The sequence below is a fragment of the Cebus imitator genome, unplaced genomic scaffold, assembly GCF_001604975.1.
Source record: "Cebus imitator isolate Cc_AM_T3 unplaced genomic scaffold, Cebus_imitator-1.0 Scaffold261, whole genome shotgun sequence".
NCBI lineage: Eukaryota > Metazoa > Chordata > Mammalia > Primates > Cebidae > Cebus > Cebus imitator.
This window is the reverse complement of record NW_016107576.1, coordinates 506,903-524,989: the sequence shown is the minus strand read 5'-3', so window position 1 is coordinate 524,989 and position 18,087 is coordinate 506,903. Positions and strand designations below refer to the sequence as shown.

At 32.9% G+C, this 18,087-nt stretch overlaps 1 protein-coding gene across 3 annotated transcripts in view; it reads right to left on the bottom strand.

The window, feature by feature from the left end:
- Positions 1-18,087, bottom strand: part of PRKACB (protein kinase cAMP-activated catalytic subunit beta) — a 148,214-nt gene that overhangs the window by 72,142 nt on the left and 57,985 nt on the right. Inside the window, exon 1 of one of the 3 annotated variants that reach the window (XM_017499804.1) lies at positions 11,899-12,194. The exons of the other annotated variants lie outside the window; for them this stretch is intronic. Within the exon in view, the coding sequence (XP_017355293.1) occupies positions 11,899-12,085 (187 nt within the window). The 5' untranslated portion in view covers positions 12,086-12,194. Of the gene's footprint in view, positions 1-11,898; positions 12,195-18,087 lie in introns of those variants that run through there. 3 annotated transcript variants of the gene reach the window in all.

The window sequence follows — 18,087 nt, the reverse complement described above, 5'->3', positions numbered from 1 at the left end:
CCTGTCATTAAGAACCACTGAGGTCTCTGCAAAGATCAGTTGCATCACATCAACAAGAGCAAGGATACATAAAATTTGTTGAGGCCACTTTTAAATCATGAAACAATGTAGCAATGCTAAAATTAACAGCAGCTGAAAATGATATCACTAGCTTATATGTTCATGCCTGCAATCCTAGCACTTTAGGAGGCCAACACAGGAGATTGCTTGCCCCAGGAGTTCAATAACAGTCTGGGCAACGCAATAAGATCTCGTCTCTACAAAAAATAAACTTAAAAAAAATTAGCTTAGCACAGTGGCATGAATCTATATTCCCAGCCACTTGAGAGATTGAGGTAGGAGAATAGCTTGAGCCCAAGAGAACAAGGCTACAGTGAGTCATGATCACATCACTGCACTCTAGCCTGGGCAACACAGCAAGACCCTGTTTCCAAAAAATAAAAATAAAAAGCAAGACTCCATCTCAAAAAAAAAAAAAAAATCCCCATCTCTTTCTTCAACTTTTGGAAAGCAAATTAGTCTCCTTGGAATGAGTAAACTCCTAGGAATGTAGCAATGCTTGAAGCAGCTGAAAGAAGACTCTAAGAAAAGACCTCCTTGGAAGTCTTGCTAATTTGAATAGACGTGTGTCAGTGATTAAACTAAATATTTAAAAGATGACAACTTATTTGTATCTCAAGTGAGCCATACTTGTTAAATAACAATAACTAGAAATCAGAGTTAAAAGCAACCATGGTTTTAGAACATGCAAGTAATACTCAATCTCTCAGAAAACATGTCATTCTTCCTGTTCAACTTATTATTGCTTTCTGAATGACATCTTATTTTCAAAGTTATTTGCCTCTCAGATCACCTGCTACTACTAACCGATCAATTTTTAAAAGTGGAAAAAGTTTTTGTCCAAGATTGCTTTGGCTATTAAGGTCTTTTGTGGTTCTATGCAAGTTTTAGGATTTTTTTTCTATTTTTGTGAAAATTGTCACTGAAACTTTGAAAGAGATGGCATTAATCAGTAGATCGCTTTAGATGCTGAGGGCATTTTAATAATATTAATTCTTCAGATCCATGAACATTAGATAGCTCCATTCATTGTGTTTTCTTCACTTTCTTCATAAATGCTTTAGTTTTCAGTGTACAAATCTTTCACTGCTTTGGTTATATTTATTCCTATGCATTTTTTTGTGATATTGTAAAAAGAACTGCTTTCTTGATTTCTTTTTTCCATAGTTCATTGTTGGTATGTAGAAACACTACTGATTTATGTATTTTAATTTTGTATCCTGCATCTTTATTGAGTGTTAATTTTAACAGTTTTTTTGGTAGAGTCTTCAGGGTTTTTTATACATAATATTTGCACATGTATAAGACTTTACTTCTCCCTTTCCAATTTAGATGCTATTTATTTATTGCCTAATTACTCTGGCTAGGACTTCCAGTATTATACTGAGTAGAAATGGTAACAGGTGGGCATCCTTTCCTTATTCATGAAAAGCTCTAATCTTTTTACCACTATTGAGTGTGATGTTAGCTGTGGGCTTATCCTATATAGCCTTTATTATGTTGAAGTAAAGTAGTTCTATAACTAATTTTTTGAGAGTTTTCATCATAAAAGAATGTTAAAGTTTCTCAAAAGCTTTCTCTGCATCTACTGAGATGACTATATATAACTTTTATCCTTCATTTTGTTAATAGTGTATCACATATGTTGACTTGCATATGTTAAACCATCCTTGATTGTGGTGTATGATCCTTTAATGTGCTGTTGAATTTAATTTGCTAGTTTTTGTTGAGAATTTTTCCATCTATGTTCATTAGGGATGTTGGCCTATGATTTTCTTTTGCAGTGTCCTTGTCTGGCTTTGGTATCAGAGCAATGCTGGTAAATGACTTTGGAAGTATTCCCCACTCTTCAGTTACTTTGGGAGCATTTGAGAAGGACCAGCATTATTCTTCCTTAAATGATAGAAATTCACATATGAAGCCATAAAGTACTACTGGATTTTACTTTGTTAGGGGTTTTTTGATTACTGATTCAAAGTCTCTATATTCCTTATTGGTTTGTTCATTGGATCAAACTAAAAGCTTTTGCACAAAAAGAAAACAATCGACAGAGTGAAGAGATAACCTAACGAATGAGAGAAAATACTTGCAAACCACATATCTAATAAGGAGTTAATATTAAAAATGTGAAAGGAACTCAAAACACGCAATAGCAAGAAAACAACCCAATTTAAAAAATGGGCAAGGGACCTGAATAGGCATTTCTCAAAAGCAGACATAAAAATGGTCAATGGGTATATGAAAAATGCTCAACATCACTAATCATGAGGGTAATAAAAATTAAAACCACAACGAGCTATTACCTCACATATGTTAGAATGGCTATTATGAAAAAGACAAAAGATAACAAGCATTGGTTAAGATGTGGGGAAAACAGAACCCTTGCACATTGTTGGTTAGAATATACATTAATATAGCCATTACAGAAAACAGTACGAAGAATCCTCAAAAAATTAAAAATAGAACCACCATATGATCTAGCAATCTTCTAAGTATGTATCCAAAGGAAATGAAATCAGTAGGTCTAAGAGATATCTGTACTGCCATGTTCATTACAGCATTATTCACAAGATATGGCATCCATATGCATTTCCATTGATAGGTGAATAGATTAAAAATGTGGTGTATAACTACACAGTGGAATACACTATTCAGCCTTAAGAAAGAAGGAAATTATTTCATTTGTGATAACACGAATGAACCTGGAGGACATTATACTAAGTGAAATAAGGCAGACACAGAAAGACAAATATTGCATAATTTCACACATGTATAATCTAAAAATGTCAAAATTGCAGAAGCAGAGAATAGAATGCTGGTTGTTAGGAGCTGAAGGATGGGAGGGTTCAGGGAAGGAAGATTTGGAAGATGTTGGTTAAAGGGTACAAAATTTCAGTTGGACAGGATGAATAAGTCCTGGAGAATCATCATATAGCATGGTGACTGCATTTAATAATAATGCATTAATACAGGTACACCCCTTATTTTATTGCATGTCACTTTACTACACTCAGCAGATACTGCACTTTTTACAAATTGAGGGTTGGGGCAACCTTGTGTCAGGCAAATCTATTGGTGCCATTTTTCCTACAGCATGTGCTCACTTCACGTCTCTGTGTCACATTTTAATAATTCTCACAATATTTCAAACTTTTTCATTATTATTATATCTGTTATGGCAATCTGTGTTCAGATGTTACTACTGTAATTGTTTTAGGGCACCACAAACTGCACTCATAAAAATGGTGAACTTAATTGATAAAAGTTGTGTGTGCTCTGACTGCTCTACCTACCAGCTGGTCCCCCATTTCTCTCCCTCTCCTTGGGCCCTACTATTCCCTGAGACACAGCAATACTGAAAGTACGCCAATTAATAACCTTACATGGCCTCTTAGTGTTCAGATGAAAGGAAGAATTGCACATCTCTCACTTCAAATCAAAAGCTAGAAATGATTAAGCTTAGTACTGATGATATGTTGAAATCTGAGATAGGCCAAAGGCTAGGCTTCTTGCACCAAACGGCCAAGGTGAGAATGCGAAAGAAAAAAGTTCTTGAAGGAAACGAAAAGTGCTGCTCCAGTGAACACACTAATGATAAGGCAAACAGCCTTATTGCTGATCTGGAAAGATCACACCAGTGAAAGCACTTCCGTAAGCCAAAGCCTAATTGAGAACAAGGCCTTGATGCTCTTCAAGTCTACAAAGGCTAAGAGTGGTGAGGAAGCTGCAGAAGTCTGAATCTAGCAGAGGTTGGTTCATGATGTTTAAAGGAAAGAAGCCATTTCTATAACATAAAAGTACAAGATGAAGCAGCAAGTGCAAATGGAGAAGCTGCACCAAGTAATCCAGAAGATCTAGCTGAAGTAATTGATGAATGTGGCTCAACAACAGATTTTTAATTCAGACACAACAGTATTCTACTGGAAGAAGATACTATCTAGAACTTTCCTAGTTAGAGAGAAGACAATGCCAGGCTTCAAAGGACAGGCTGATTCTCACTAGGGGCTAATACATCTGGTGACTGCAAGTTGAAGCCAACATTCATTTACCATTCCAAATATCTTAGTGCCCTCAAGAACTATGCTAAATCTACTCTGCTTGTAATCTATAAATGGAATGAGAAAGGCTAGATGACAGCATTATCTGTTTGCAGCATGGTTTACTATTTTAAGCCCATCATTGGGAACTACTCAGAAAAAGATTCCTTTTAGAATATTAGTGCTAATTGACAATGCACCTGATCACCCAAGAGCTCTAATGGAGATGTCCAAGGAGATGAATGTTGTTTTCATAGCTGATAATACAACATCCATTCTGCAGCCATGGATCAAGAAGTAATTTTGACTTTTAGGTCTTATTATTTAAGAAATATATTTTACACGGCTATAGGTGTCACAGATAGCGATTACTCTGATGGATTTGGGCAAAGTAAATTGAAAACCTTCTGAAAAGGAGTCATTCCACATGCCATTAAGAACATTGTGATTTATGGGAGGAGGTCAGAATATCAACATGAATAGCAGTTTGGAAGAAGTTGTTTCCAAGTCTCACAGATAAGTTTAATGGTTTAAAATTTCAGTGGAGAAAGTCACTGCAGATGTGGTAAAAATGACAAGATAACTAGGATTAAAAGTGGAGCCTGGTTATGTAACTGTATTGCAGCATCTCATGATAAACCTTTAATGGGTGAGGAGTTGCTTCTTGCAGATGAACAAAGAAAGTAGTTTCTTGGGATGGAATCTATTTCTGGTGAAGACGCTATGAAGATTATTGAAATGACAACTGAGTATTTAGAATATTACATCAATATTGTTGGTAAAGCAGTAACAAGGTTTAAGAGAACTGACTCCAATTTTAAAAGAAGTTCTACTGTGGGTAAAATGCTACCAAAAATATCACATGCTACAGAGAAATCTTTTATGAAAAGACTTAGTCAATGTGTCACTTAGTTGTTGTCTTATTTTAAGAAATTGCCACCACCATCCCAACCTTCAGTGACCACCACTTTGATCAATCAGCAGCCAAACATCAACGCAAGACCCTCTGCAAGCAAAAAAATTAGGACTCGCTGAAAGCTGAGATGATCATCAGCTTTTTTTTTTTTTAGCAATAATTTCAAATTAAGATATATACTTTAAAAAAGACGTAATGTTATTGCACACTGAATAGCCTACATTGTAAATATAACTTAAATGCACTGGGAAACCAAAAAATGTGTGTGACTTGCTGTACTGTGACTTTAGCTAATATTGTGGTAGTCTGGAATTAGATCTGCAGTGTCTCTGAGGGATGATTATACATGAAAATTGCTAAGAGATTCATTCTTAAATTTTTGCTATCAAAAAAAACTATGTGAGGTGATGGATATTCATTTGTTTTAGTCCTTTCACAATGTATACTTATATTGAACCATCATGTTTTACATCATAAATATATGCAATTTTATTTGTCAATTTTATTTATACATTTATAAAGCTGAGGAGGAGGGGAGAAGAAATAAACTTTCTAGGTTCAACTTATAAAGAATGGAGCTAAATGATCAAATCCATACTTTCCACATCCAGATTTTTGTTAAGGATTGGTCTATTTTGGCATTGCTATAAAGAAATACCTGAAGCAGAATAATTTATAGATTTATTTTGGCTCATGGTTCTGTAGACTGTACAAGAAGCTTAGTGTCAATATGTGCTACAGATGAGGGCCTCAGGAAGCTTTCAATCATGGCAGAAGGCAAAGAGGGAGCAGGCATGTCATGTCACAAGCCAAGAAACAGAGATGGGGAGGTGCTATGTTTTTTGTTTTTTGTTTTTTTTTTTTTATTTTAAACAACCAATTATTGCATAAACTAATAGAGCAAGAACCTGCTCATTACCCATTAGGAGGAAACCAAGCTGTTTATGAGGGATCTTCCCCCAAGACCCAAACACCTTCCACTAGGCCCCACCTCCAACACTGGGTATCACATTTCAACATAAGATTTGGAGGAGACAAATATTGAAACATATAATGTTCTTACCATGATACTGGTAGTTGCAACAGAAGGAAGTATACTGGGTCATTATATTTTTTAATTTTTAAATATATTGTTTTGAGAATAAATTTTATAATGTTAAATGTGTTTTCATTTTTTTCACTTTATTTTTATTTTTTAATTTTTTGAGATGGAGTCTCACTCTGTTGCCCAGGCTGGAGTGCAGTGAGTGGCATGACCTCGGCTCACTGCAACCTCTGCTTCCTGGGTTCTAGTGATTCTCCTGCCTCAGTCTTCCGAGTAGCTGAGACCACAGGTGTGTGCCACCACACCTGGCTAATTTTTGTATTTTTAGTAGAGACAGTGTTTCACTATGTTGGCCAGGCTGGTATCAAAATGCTTGACCTCAAGTGATCTGCCCACTTCAGCCTCTCAAAGTGCTGGGATTACAGGTATAAGCTACCACACCCGGCCTTAAATTTGTTTTTAAAAATTTCATTAAGGATAACAGTTATATAATTATTTTCACACATTCTCAAGTGCTATAATCTATGAAAAAATAATCATTATAATAATTAACTCCAAAAAGATATGCATGTTTTTCTGGGATTCAATTAATTTAATGCAAAAGCCTTAAAATGGTCATAACTTCTTCAAATTTATCCTATAAAATAAAAATATCCTAATATGTACAAAGATTTAGTTACAGGGATGTTTATCATGATATTTTTTAATGTAATAACAAAACATTAAAAACAGCCTAGATGGCCAATGATTGGTTAAATAAATTATGGCACATCCTTCTGATTTAATGCAAATAGTATTGTAGAACAACTCTTTATAAGGAAAAATCTTACTAAACAACACTGTGTATTGAAAGATCCAAATTTTGGAGCTGGGCTGGGTGCAGAGGCTTAGGCCTGGAATCCCAGCACTTTGGGAGGCCAAGGCAGGCAGATCGCTTGAGCTCAGGGGTTCATCAGCCTGGGTAACATGGTGAAACTCTACCTCTACCAAAAATACAAAAAATTAGCCAGGTATAGTGGCATGTGCCTGTAGTCCCAGTTATTCGGGAGACTGAGTTGGGAGGATCCCTTAAGCCTGGGAGGCAGAGGCTGCAGTGAGTCGAGATCCCACCACTGCACTCCAGCCTGGGCAACAGAGCAAGACTGTCTTAAAAAAAAAAAAAAAAGATTTGGTAGAAATTTGTATGTCTATACACAAAATAGAGTATATATACAAAAATGGTAACAGCCATTACCTTTTGACAGAATTGTGAGTTTCTTTTTACTTTTTTCTTTTTTTTTCCCCCGTGGTTTCAAAATTTTCTCCAGTGAAGATACACATTTAGAAATCATATTAAAATGTTATTAGACAAAAAGTGCTTCTCACACCTTAGTGCGCAAATAAATCAGCTGGGGAATCTTCTTAAAATGTAGATTCTGACTAAGTAGGTCTAGGTGGGGTCTGGGATTCTTCATCCTGACAAGTTCCCAGGAGATGCTAATGATGCTGGACAGGGACCACATTGGAGTAGCAAGCTCTCTTCTAACTCTGTCACATGGCTATTTTTGCAAAGCACAAGCAAGTAAAAGCTTCTGGTTATATTAGTACATTTGGTATAGTACTTGCATTGCTAAACAGCCCATGAATCATTTCCTGATTTCAACATCATTTAATATCCCAACTAGTTTAGTTTTACTAAAAGTCTGCCTATTACTCACATTTTTATTAAAAATCATGATAAAAATGCATAGGTAGCACTAAAAATTGGTATTTACTAGAGCCAGGTCAGCATTTTACTGCTTTTAGTTAATGGTCATAGGCTTTTAAAATAAATTGCAAAGATCACAATAAAAGAAATTATAAGGTCACTTGTGTAATACTGCAGCGATATTTACTATTAATTTAACAAATAACAAGATTTATTGAAAATTATGCTAGTAATACTGAAATAAACTGACAAGTTATTTGCCTTCAAGGAGTTCAAAATCAAATATGAGAGATAGATTCATACGGATTTACAGTAATACATTTTAAATACTATGAATAAACCACATTAAAAGTTAAGGATAAGGTGATATAAGAACATAAGGAAGAGCATAGATTCTAATAAGGAAGTAGGATAGATAAATAGGATGCATTGGTGGTTTTATTACAGAGATGATAACTGAGAGGATACCTAAAGTATGGGCAAATCTCACCACTGGTGGAAGAGAAGAATTCCAGACAGAAGCAGCATCTTGAATAAGCACTGTATAAGAGGAATCTATTATCCAACTATTCATTGCCATGCCATGTCAAAAGCATTACTTCTAATTAAATGCCCAGCAAAAACAGAAAATATACAGTAGCTATATACATTTCCATGTAGTAAAGTAAGCAAGTTAACTTATCCTGTATTATGCTAGTTAAAATCTTTAGCCTCTTTTAACAAAGGTTGCATTATATTATTTTCCACTTTAAAAAACTGCATTGGCTCCTCACTAACATAGCATAGTACAAAATTCTGGATGTATAACAGAAAACTTTTAATTAAATCCAGAAACTAATTTTCCAGACAATATCTTACTAAATCTTTTAAGTAATTTCTAAATGTTTATATTTCCACATATTTGTGTATGTTATTTTCTTAAAATAAACTTCTTAACTGGGTCTCAAAATTTTATTCATTTGTTAATGTTTTTGAAGGTCCCCATTTTCTCTTTAGTAATAATTTTTCTTACACTTAGCTTCCACAGTAAGCTACTTAGACATCTAAAGCAACTATTTCATTATGCCTTGAATATTATGTTTGCTCTTCCTACTCTTTTTGAGGATAAAAACTAGATCTTATATTTCCTAGAATCTTGCTTACTTATGATATAGTAAATACTCAAAATAGTTTTACCAAATAAGTATAAATTAAGTAGAAATTGGACTACTAAAAAGAAGCTTATGGAATAGTAGCAAGTGGGAAAAGCTGTTGAAAAGACAATGTAGAAAGTCTTTCAGCTGAGAAGTTAAAATGATATAGATTAATGGGCTAACAAATAGGAGGTAAACTGTCTGAGAGATTGTATAAAATTTGCAAAGGTAGAACTGACTAAAGTGGTCTATTGTAACCACTTTATAATTTTGTGTGAGGATATCCATAATCAAAATTGCTCATTTGTTTAATTTCATGTTTAAATCTAATATTTACTAATATGGATTTGTATTTACAAGAGAAACAGCCTGTCAATTCATGGGAAAGGAGAAAGGAAAAGTATTTGATGGCATTGACCTATTTGCTTCTTAAAATACTGCTATTAGACATTCATTAAGTCAGCATTATATAACTTTACACATTTATGATCAAACAAAGATTAAAAAGCTAACCATAATAAATTTGCTAGAAAGAGAACTTAATGAATGTCAATACTCTCATTTATTCTGAGTTGGAACAAAAAGCAGAATTCCTCCATGCTTTTCTATGAACTTCATGTACTTATATGTGCATGCAATTAGCTGTTACATATTTATTTAATCAAACATGAATTTCTGTAAGTTTAACAGTAAAAGATGAAACACCTGGAGACCACTATGTGGTCTTCGTTCTGTGTTTCTTCCTATATATGATGTTACGGGACAAGAAAGAAACTTGGATTAAAGCTTGTTGCATTTCATATCTCCTAAACTGGTATCAATTTTTATACAAGTTTATGAACTTAATTTTTTTGTAACTTGGTATAGTTTCTATGCTTAGTTGATTTCATTTTTTAAAAAACACTTTAGGAACAAACATATTCAGCATTTATCATGAGACATTACATTCCCCTTTCTTGTCAAACGAGTCATACAAGTAAACTGCTTTAGGAAGCTTTGAAGAATGTGGTTCATATAAAACTTTGTACAGTCAGAACTCCTTCTATAACTAATTTGCCAAATGAATAAAAATTATGTTTTCACCACAAAAATAAACCTCGGAATTTTGAAATGATAGGATTCCTCTATTTCAGCTCTATCACTGTTTTCTCCTCTATATCAATACATTTCATAATTAGAGCTTCATGTTACCATACTCATCCTTAGATATAAAATTATTATCTCTACTATGGTATTTGGGGATATAAAAAGGAGAGCCAAGTAAAGGAATGCTTTAATGAATATTCAGTTAATCTTTAAGTATTTCTTACACCATGTATATTGTTTGCAGGGCTAGATGGTTTGCTCCTAATTTTTTGTGTACAATGATTCCATTTGTTTTGACTTCAAGATAAAAAAAAAATGAAAAACAGCATTTTATCAGTCTGTTTTTCCAATAGAAACCATGGCTCATACTATTTTCCATTACTAGATTTTAAAATGTGTTTCAGAAAGCATCACAGGTCCCATACATTTAAAAAGTGGTGAAAGTCTAGTTCAAAGATAACTTTTAATTATTAAAAACCCCTAACATTAATTTATTTGAGATATTTTTACTAAACACCCACTATACGAGGAGCAGGTATTAATGAAACAGAAATTAATTCAATGCTGTCTTTATTCCTCATTTAACTTTAAATTAAAAGATACTTGAAATGCATAAATAATTTCTAAAAGGATTTAGGAGACTGCAATTTAAAAGAATAGGGCAAAGATAACAATTAATAAGCTATTGTTACATGGTAAAGTTTAATAATATGTCATTATTTTAATATTCAACAGTTCATTAACTTTAAGATTTTATATATATATGTATATATATAATTCATATTACTAATCCATCAACTTGCTATACAGTAAAGACTACTTTAACCCAAAACCTTTTAAGTGGAAAAAAGTGCACAAATATATGTTCTTCCTCAATCTCCCTAAAATAGTTTGAAGACTGTAAAAAAATTTCTGATTCAGTAAAAAATTAATTCAAATAAGCTTCTATAACACTGTTAAGGTGCTATATAAACCTAGAAGTAACTTTTGTAAGCCATTCTTGATTTTGCTGTGGTGGTTGTTAAACTGAGTTTTCTTCCTTAACTGTTATCGAATACATAAACAGAAAGATCAAACCCTAGTGCTATGTGATGATCAAACAAACACACCAAAGAGGGCAAAAGTTTCAAGGATAATTCTATTGTTCCTTTAATTGGAGTGACAAAAATACCTTAAGGAGGGTCCAAGGTGAGATGCAGAATGGCGGCACTAGTATTGTTTATATGTGCAACTTATCTTTTAGAGTGTATGGCACCAAAAATGGTTCCATAGTACCAGTTAAGCAAAGTAGTAAGTCCAAACATTTTAACGTGCCTGGGAGGAATGCAATTCATGAATAATCAATTTTTTCCTGCATTTGAGTCATATGTATAAATAACATGAAATAAAAAGTTTTGATATCCATGTTATAAATGTAAGAATTTAAATAGAATTATTATGGTTTTATTTTTAAAATTCCTGTTTGTAAAACTGAAATAACTTTCACACATGCATTTAAAAATAACATGGCAAACGCAATAGAAATCTAATTATAAATTCAAGAGTCTTGTTGCCCTTTCAAAGTTTAAAGCTTATAAATACAAGACATTTTAAGAAGTAAACAGATGATTGTTTCTAAAACTTAAGTATTTCACTTTTATGTAAAAACAACAAAAAACAATACATTAGAAATGATGTAAGAATTTTGTAGAAAACTTTGTCACTGATATTGAACTTAAATTGTCAAAAATAAAACCATACAACGATGAAAGCTGCATGATTCAGTTCAACTTACAATCAAGTTTTTGTGGAATTCTTTTAACTTTATCTTGTAAAATGTCCTTATGAAAATTAGAAAACGACAAACAAAAGAGGGTTCTTTATGTTTGATTGTAAAACTCCAATTACCATTTTAGCTGCTAGTTATAATGTAGCATTTAAAAAATAAAACTTACTTGATCTGTCCCATAAGGCAGTATGTTCAGAGAAATGAAGGCTGTCATTTTCCAGAGCTGTTTTCTGATCATGTGCAGTACCTTTGGAGTGTCTATGAAATAAACGGCTAGCAAAACCTTCCAATTTCTGAAGAGCTGTAGTTGTACCTGTATACTGGTTATAAGGTGGTTCTCTATAAGCTGCCATTCATGTGCATTTACACTTTACTTAATGTAACTGCAAATATTTCCAGAAAGAGCTCACAACTTCTTACACAGAAGCTAAGAGCTATGCATGTCTCAAACTTCCTGTTTGCAGGGTATTCAAACCACTACTGCTGTTCTGTTTCCTGTTAATATAAAACAGCACATTACTGAGCTTTTCTTAGCAAAACACTTTTCATCTCAGCTAGAGGTGAGGATTTAAAAAACTTGCAATATCTGCCTAAAAGGCTTTGTGTCTGGGTGTTTTAATATTAATATACAGGTCAATGAGAGCATTAAATATAAAACTTTATATATATATATAGTGGGCTGAACATTTAAATAAAACTAGTTAAACATGTATGACAAGTCTATGCAAACAACTGAAGGCCAAGCTGTCCTCCAAATAAAACATGCTAAAGACAGGCTGTATTTTTTTCTAGGAAATCAACTAATATAGAGATTTTATGAATCCTTATAAGCAGCTAACTTTTCATCAAAAAAACTAGTATGAAATGGGCATGAAAAAACTCTTACAAAACAAATTTACAACACATATAAATAAAACAATCTGAAATAGCACTTTAAAAAATCGAAAGTTTCTAATTCATTGATTTAGGTCTAACACGTACAGAACTACAGACACTTAGTATGTCAGTATTGTTTATCAAACTTATAATCTGCTGATATATGTCTACTACCAGGAGTATATTTTAAAACATTCTAAAATTTGAAAAAAATAACAAAATACAAGATTTAAATTACATAAAATTCACATAACAAGAAATTTCAATTGAGAGAAAAAACGTTCTTTCTAGTTGGCTGAGACATGCTAATTTTAAAATCTTACCACTGAAGACTACTACTTACCTAAATCCCTGATTTAGTGATCTCACTTAGAAACATCTCTCTCTCTCTCTCTTTTTAACACCACCACCAACAGAGTTTTTGCTCTGTTGCACAGTGGTGTAATCTCCTCTCACTGCAACCTCCACTTCCTGGGTTCAAGCAATTCTTGTCCCTTAGCCACTGAGTAGCTGCAATTACAGGCTCGTGCCACCACGCCTGGCTAATTTTTGTATTTTTAGTAGAGATGGGGTTTCGCCCTCGCCCCTCAGTCACCCGAGAAGCTGGGATTACAAGGCACGCACCACCACACCCAGCCAATTTTTGTATTTTCAGTACAGATGGGGTTTCACCATATTGGCCAGGCCAAGAGTTGTCTTAAATTCCTGGCCTCAAACGATATGCCCGCCTTGGTCTCCCAAAGTGCTGTGATTACAAGCATGAGGCACTGCAACTGGCCAAAACATCTCTTTTGATTAAAAGTAAATAAAATTTGCCTTGTTGATTTTCAGGAATGAAAGTAACTGGCGGAATTTAACAAAAATTTTGAGTACTTGTTTTTTGACACTAAAGGGTAAGAAATTTGTGTGGTTTTCTTTGGAGGCAGAGGGGAGGGGAGGGAAATAAAAAAGAAGGGAAGGAAAGGAAAGAAAAAAAAAGATCTATCTAAAACAATCTATCTAAAAAAATCTTAGTTCAGATTTATTGCCAACTGTTTGACAAACATGAAAAACACAAACAATAATGACAAGGACAATAAATAGGAACAATAATGTTATCAAATTAGGACTACGTACAAAGTCAATAAGAAAAAACTGACTAATGAATTTTGCCATTTAACAGCTCATTTGTGTATTTTGTTTTGTGTAATGAAATTTGTATCAATCTAAACAAATATGTAACAGCGTCTAAAAGATAAATTTGTAGCCTTATGTATAAATATGTGCATAACAATTTATTAATAAAACACACAAAAAATTTATTAATAAAACACCAATGAATTTTGCCATGGTAACAGCTCATTTCTATATACTTCTTTTGTGTAATAAAATTTATATCAATCTAAACAGAAATGCAACAGTTCTATAACATAAACTTCTTAAATTTGTAGCTTTATGCATAAATATTATTTGTGCATAACAATAACTTGTTTCTTAACATCTGGTAGTGCCTTATACAAAACAGACACTGACTAAATGTCTGTAGTCTTCAATAAACATCTACAGCGCATAGACTGACACTGTAAGGGAAGAAGTGGATAAAATTACTGAATTCCCTTGACTTGCTCTAATGAAGGAAATTCTAATCATCTTCAAGGCTCAGTTCAAATGTCACCTCTTCAGTGAAGTCTCCCGTTTACTTGCTAGGAAGATAAACTTTGCTCCTTTGTTTTCAGTGATCCTACAATATTATGTTAAAAGGTATTGTTTATGAATTTATATGACCCTAAATTGTGAGTTACTTGAATTCACAAATGAAATGCATGTATGACATACTCAATAAACATGTTGAAAGAAGTATCATCTCATTTTTAACTATTTAAAGGTCTAAAGTAGAATCATCAAATACTTGAATGTGTTTGAATTTTATTTATGATAGGACCATATTTATAGATAATACAATAAGCACCAACTTGCTCACATATAGAGACAACAGCAATAGAACTGATATCAAACTTCTCCTTTTTTCTCTATATTGTTACTAAATTTTATTCGTTCTTTGAATTACATTTTTATTCATTGCCAATGCAGACTTCTTAAAATAACTTATTGTTTTCTCTGCTTCCAATCATCCCCTTTAATCATTCACTTCTCTGACATATTAACCTCCCCAAAATATTACACTCATGGTATTCCATTGCCAAATACACAAACTAATCCGAACATTTCAGCTCGACCATATTCATTTTCAACATGTCTAGCCAGATTTTTAATTTATATTCAATGTTGCTCAAGTACAGAAACTGCAGATTCCTAACTAGAATGCTAATTAAAACAATGCATAAGCTTTAAAACAAAATTACTATAGCAAAAAGAGTAAACTTCACTAGATGAGTTCATCCTGAAAACATTATATTTTAAACCTGCACAGCTTAAAAAATAAAATTGTTTCAATTTGTAATCAGGTCCTTCCAGAAAATAGAATATTTAATCTTTAGAGCAATGTTTCTACCTATGGTAATGTGACCAGGAAGCTATTGCTATGAAAGTGCTTAGGATATTTGATTCTTGCTTTAAAAAAAAATAAAAAGAAGAAGAACTCTACTGGCATCTACTGCTAGAAAGAAACAACTGCAGTTTTAACTAAAGCTATGAATTTCTTCAGAAGTGAAATTAATTTTAAGAAGCATATTGCTTTTTATTCTTCCTAATGGTATTTCCATAACTTTAATTTGCACTAAATGTCCTGCCATGCACCCAGAATTTTCCAGAATAGCTTACCTTGTAGTTAAATAAGATTTTAAAACTAGAGTGTAATCAACTTCATGAGGTTGATTTTATTCTTCATTCAATCTGCATTTTTAAAATTATAGAAATTTTCAGAGTTGAACCAGCTTTAACTGCCATAAAATACTACAAAATACTGGTTTCTTCTATTTAATAATAGTGATGACGTACTTACCAAGCACTTTACAACATATAAAGTGATTTGCTCTATAAAACCATTTTGATATTATTGTAAGGCAAATAAGATCCTTACAATTAAAGTAAGCAGCACAGGTATTATTATCCTTGTTTTAAGATGCAAAAAATAAACTTATCAACATTAAGTGACTTGCCCAAAGTCACCTAGGTCTTCAAACTCCTAGATTAGGGTTCCTTGTACTGCAGGACACTGATTACACAAGCAGCAAACTTTTTTTTTTAATGCAGTTATTTTCCAAATAAGGGTGAAGAAGTGGGGGTGAAAGAATAGTGGTGGGTAAGATTGATTCTTGGATATATTGTCCCAAGTCTGAAAATTTGCTGAAAAGGTTTTCATTAAGATGGTCACCTATAGCCATTCAATTTCATTGTCCATGTTTGTTACAATCATGTTGGGGCCAAGCAGAACTATGCACTTTAGCGTTTAAACATTGAATAAAAACAAAAAACATATGTAATGTGTAAATGATGTATTTGTTCCATGTGGAGGACAAATGACATGACTATAACTCCTGCTATTCATATAAAGGTTTTAGGGTAATAGTGTTGCTTTTTCCAGAATGTTATACATAAGTGGATTTATAGACTATGTAACCTTTTCAGATTGGCTTCTTTAATTTAGTTTAGTATACCAATTGTAATTTATCTATGTTGTGTATCTTACTAGTGCACTCAATTTTATGGCTGAATAGTATTCCATTGTATGGAATTAGCATAATTTATATATCTATTTACTGTTGAATTTCATTTGCATCTTTATCAAAAATCAATTGACCATATTTGTGTGGATCTATTTCTGGACTCTCCATTCTCTTTCACTAATCTATGTGTGTGTCAGCTCTTTCACCAATACTACACTGTCTTGATTACCATAGCTTTCTAGCAAGTCTGGAATCTGATGGTGTAAATCTATTTTTTTTCCTTTTTTTCTAAGTTGTTGGGGAATTACAGTTTCTTCACCTTTAGGTATAAATTTTAAAATCAGTTTATCTATGTCTACAAATATAATATTGCTGGGATTTTATTTGGATTCTGTTTATTGGAAGAAATGGTATCTTAACTATATTGAGTCTTTCAATCCATAATCATAGCATGTCTCTTCATTTACTTGGGTTTTCTGTTTTCTTTCACCGTTTTATGGTTTTCAACATACAGATCTTGGACGTATTTTGTTAGATTTACACCTAAGTATTTTAAAAATTGGAGCTATTGCAAATAGTGCTTTAAAAATATTTTATTAGGTTGCTGCCAAAGTAATTGCAGTTTTCATCATTACTTTCAATGGCAAAAACCTCTATTACTTTTGCATCAATCCAATATATTGTTCAGTGCTACTATACATTATTATATTTCATATTTACTGGTGCTAAACTCAGTTTTAGGAAACTTTTTGTAGATTTCTTGGAATTTTCTATGTAGGCAGTCATGTCATCTTTCCACAGAAATTGTTTATTTCTAATCTGTATGCCTTTTATTTACATGTCTTATTGCATTAGTCACAGTGCAAATGTTGAACAAGAGTGGTGAGAGTGAACATCCTTGCCTTATTCCAAGTCTTAGGAAGAATGCATTCAGTTTTTCATCATTAACTACTAAAATATTAGCCATAGACAGTGCTTTGTAGATGCCTTTTATTGAGATAAGAAAGTTTCCTTTTTTATCCTGAGTTATCTTGGAAAGATGCTGAATTTTACCTAATGTGTTTTTAGCATTTGTTGATATAATCATGTGGTTTTACCTTTTTATATGTGTCTGCTAATATGGTGGGAGGCATAGATTAACTTTCAAATGTTAAACCAGCCTTGAATTCTCAGAATGAATGCCTCTTAGTCTTGGTGTAATAGTCCTTGATATATTGCTGGATTCAACTTACTAGTATTTTATTGAGGATTTTTGTGTTTGTGTTCATAAAGATATATTGTTCGGTAGTTTTATTTTCATGTGCCATCTCTGCATGATTCTGGTAGCAGGTTAAGGGTGGTTTCAGAAGATAAGTTGAGAAGTATTCTGTCTTATATTTTTCCAGAGGAAATTGTGAGAATTAGTATCACTTCTTCCTTAAATGTTTTATAGAATTTCCCAGTAGAACTATCTGGGACAGTGTTTTAGTTTTTGGTTTTTGGAAGATGACAAATACTAATACAATGTCATCAATAGACATAGTATTATTGAGTTATCAATTTCATCTCAAATGAATATTGGTAGTTTGTGTCTTTCAAGAAATGGTCTATTTCAACTAAGTTGTCAACTTTATGTGAATAAAGTTTTCTAATACCCCCTTATTACTCTTTTAATGCCTGTGGCATTTATACAACGTTACATTATTTATTTTGCTGGTCAGATTATTCCACTTTGACCATTGTAAGCTCCATCAACTGTCTCCTGTGTCCCTTTGATATACCTCCATAATTGTGTATGTGTGCATGAATATATACATGAATACGTTTGAGCGCTTCCTTATTTTCTAGCACTACAAGATGCCCCATGCTCACTTTGTGTTACTTTCTGCCTCACT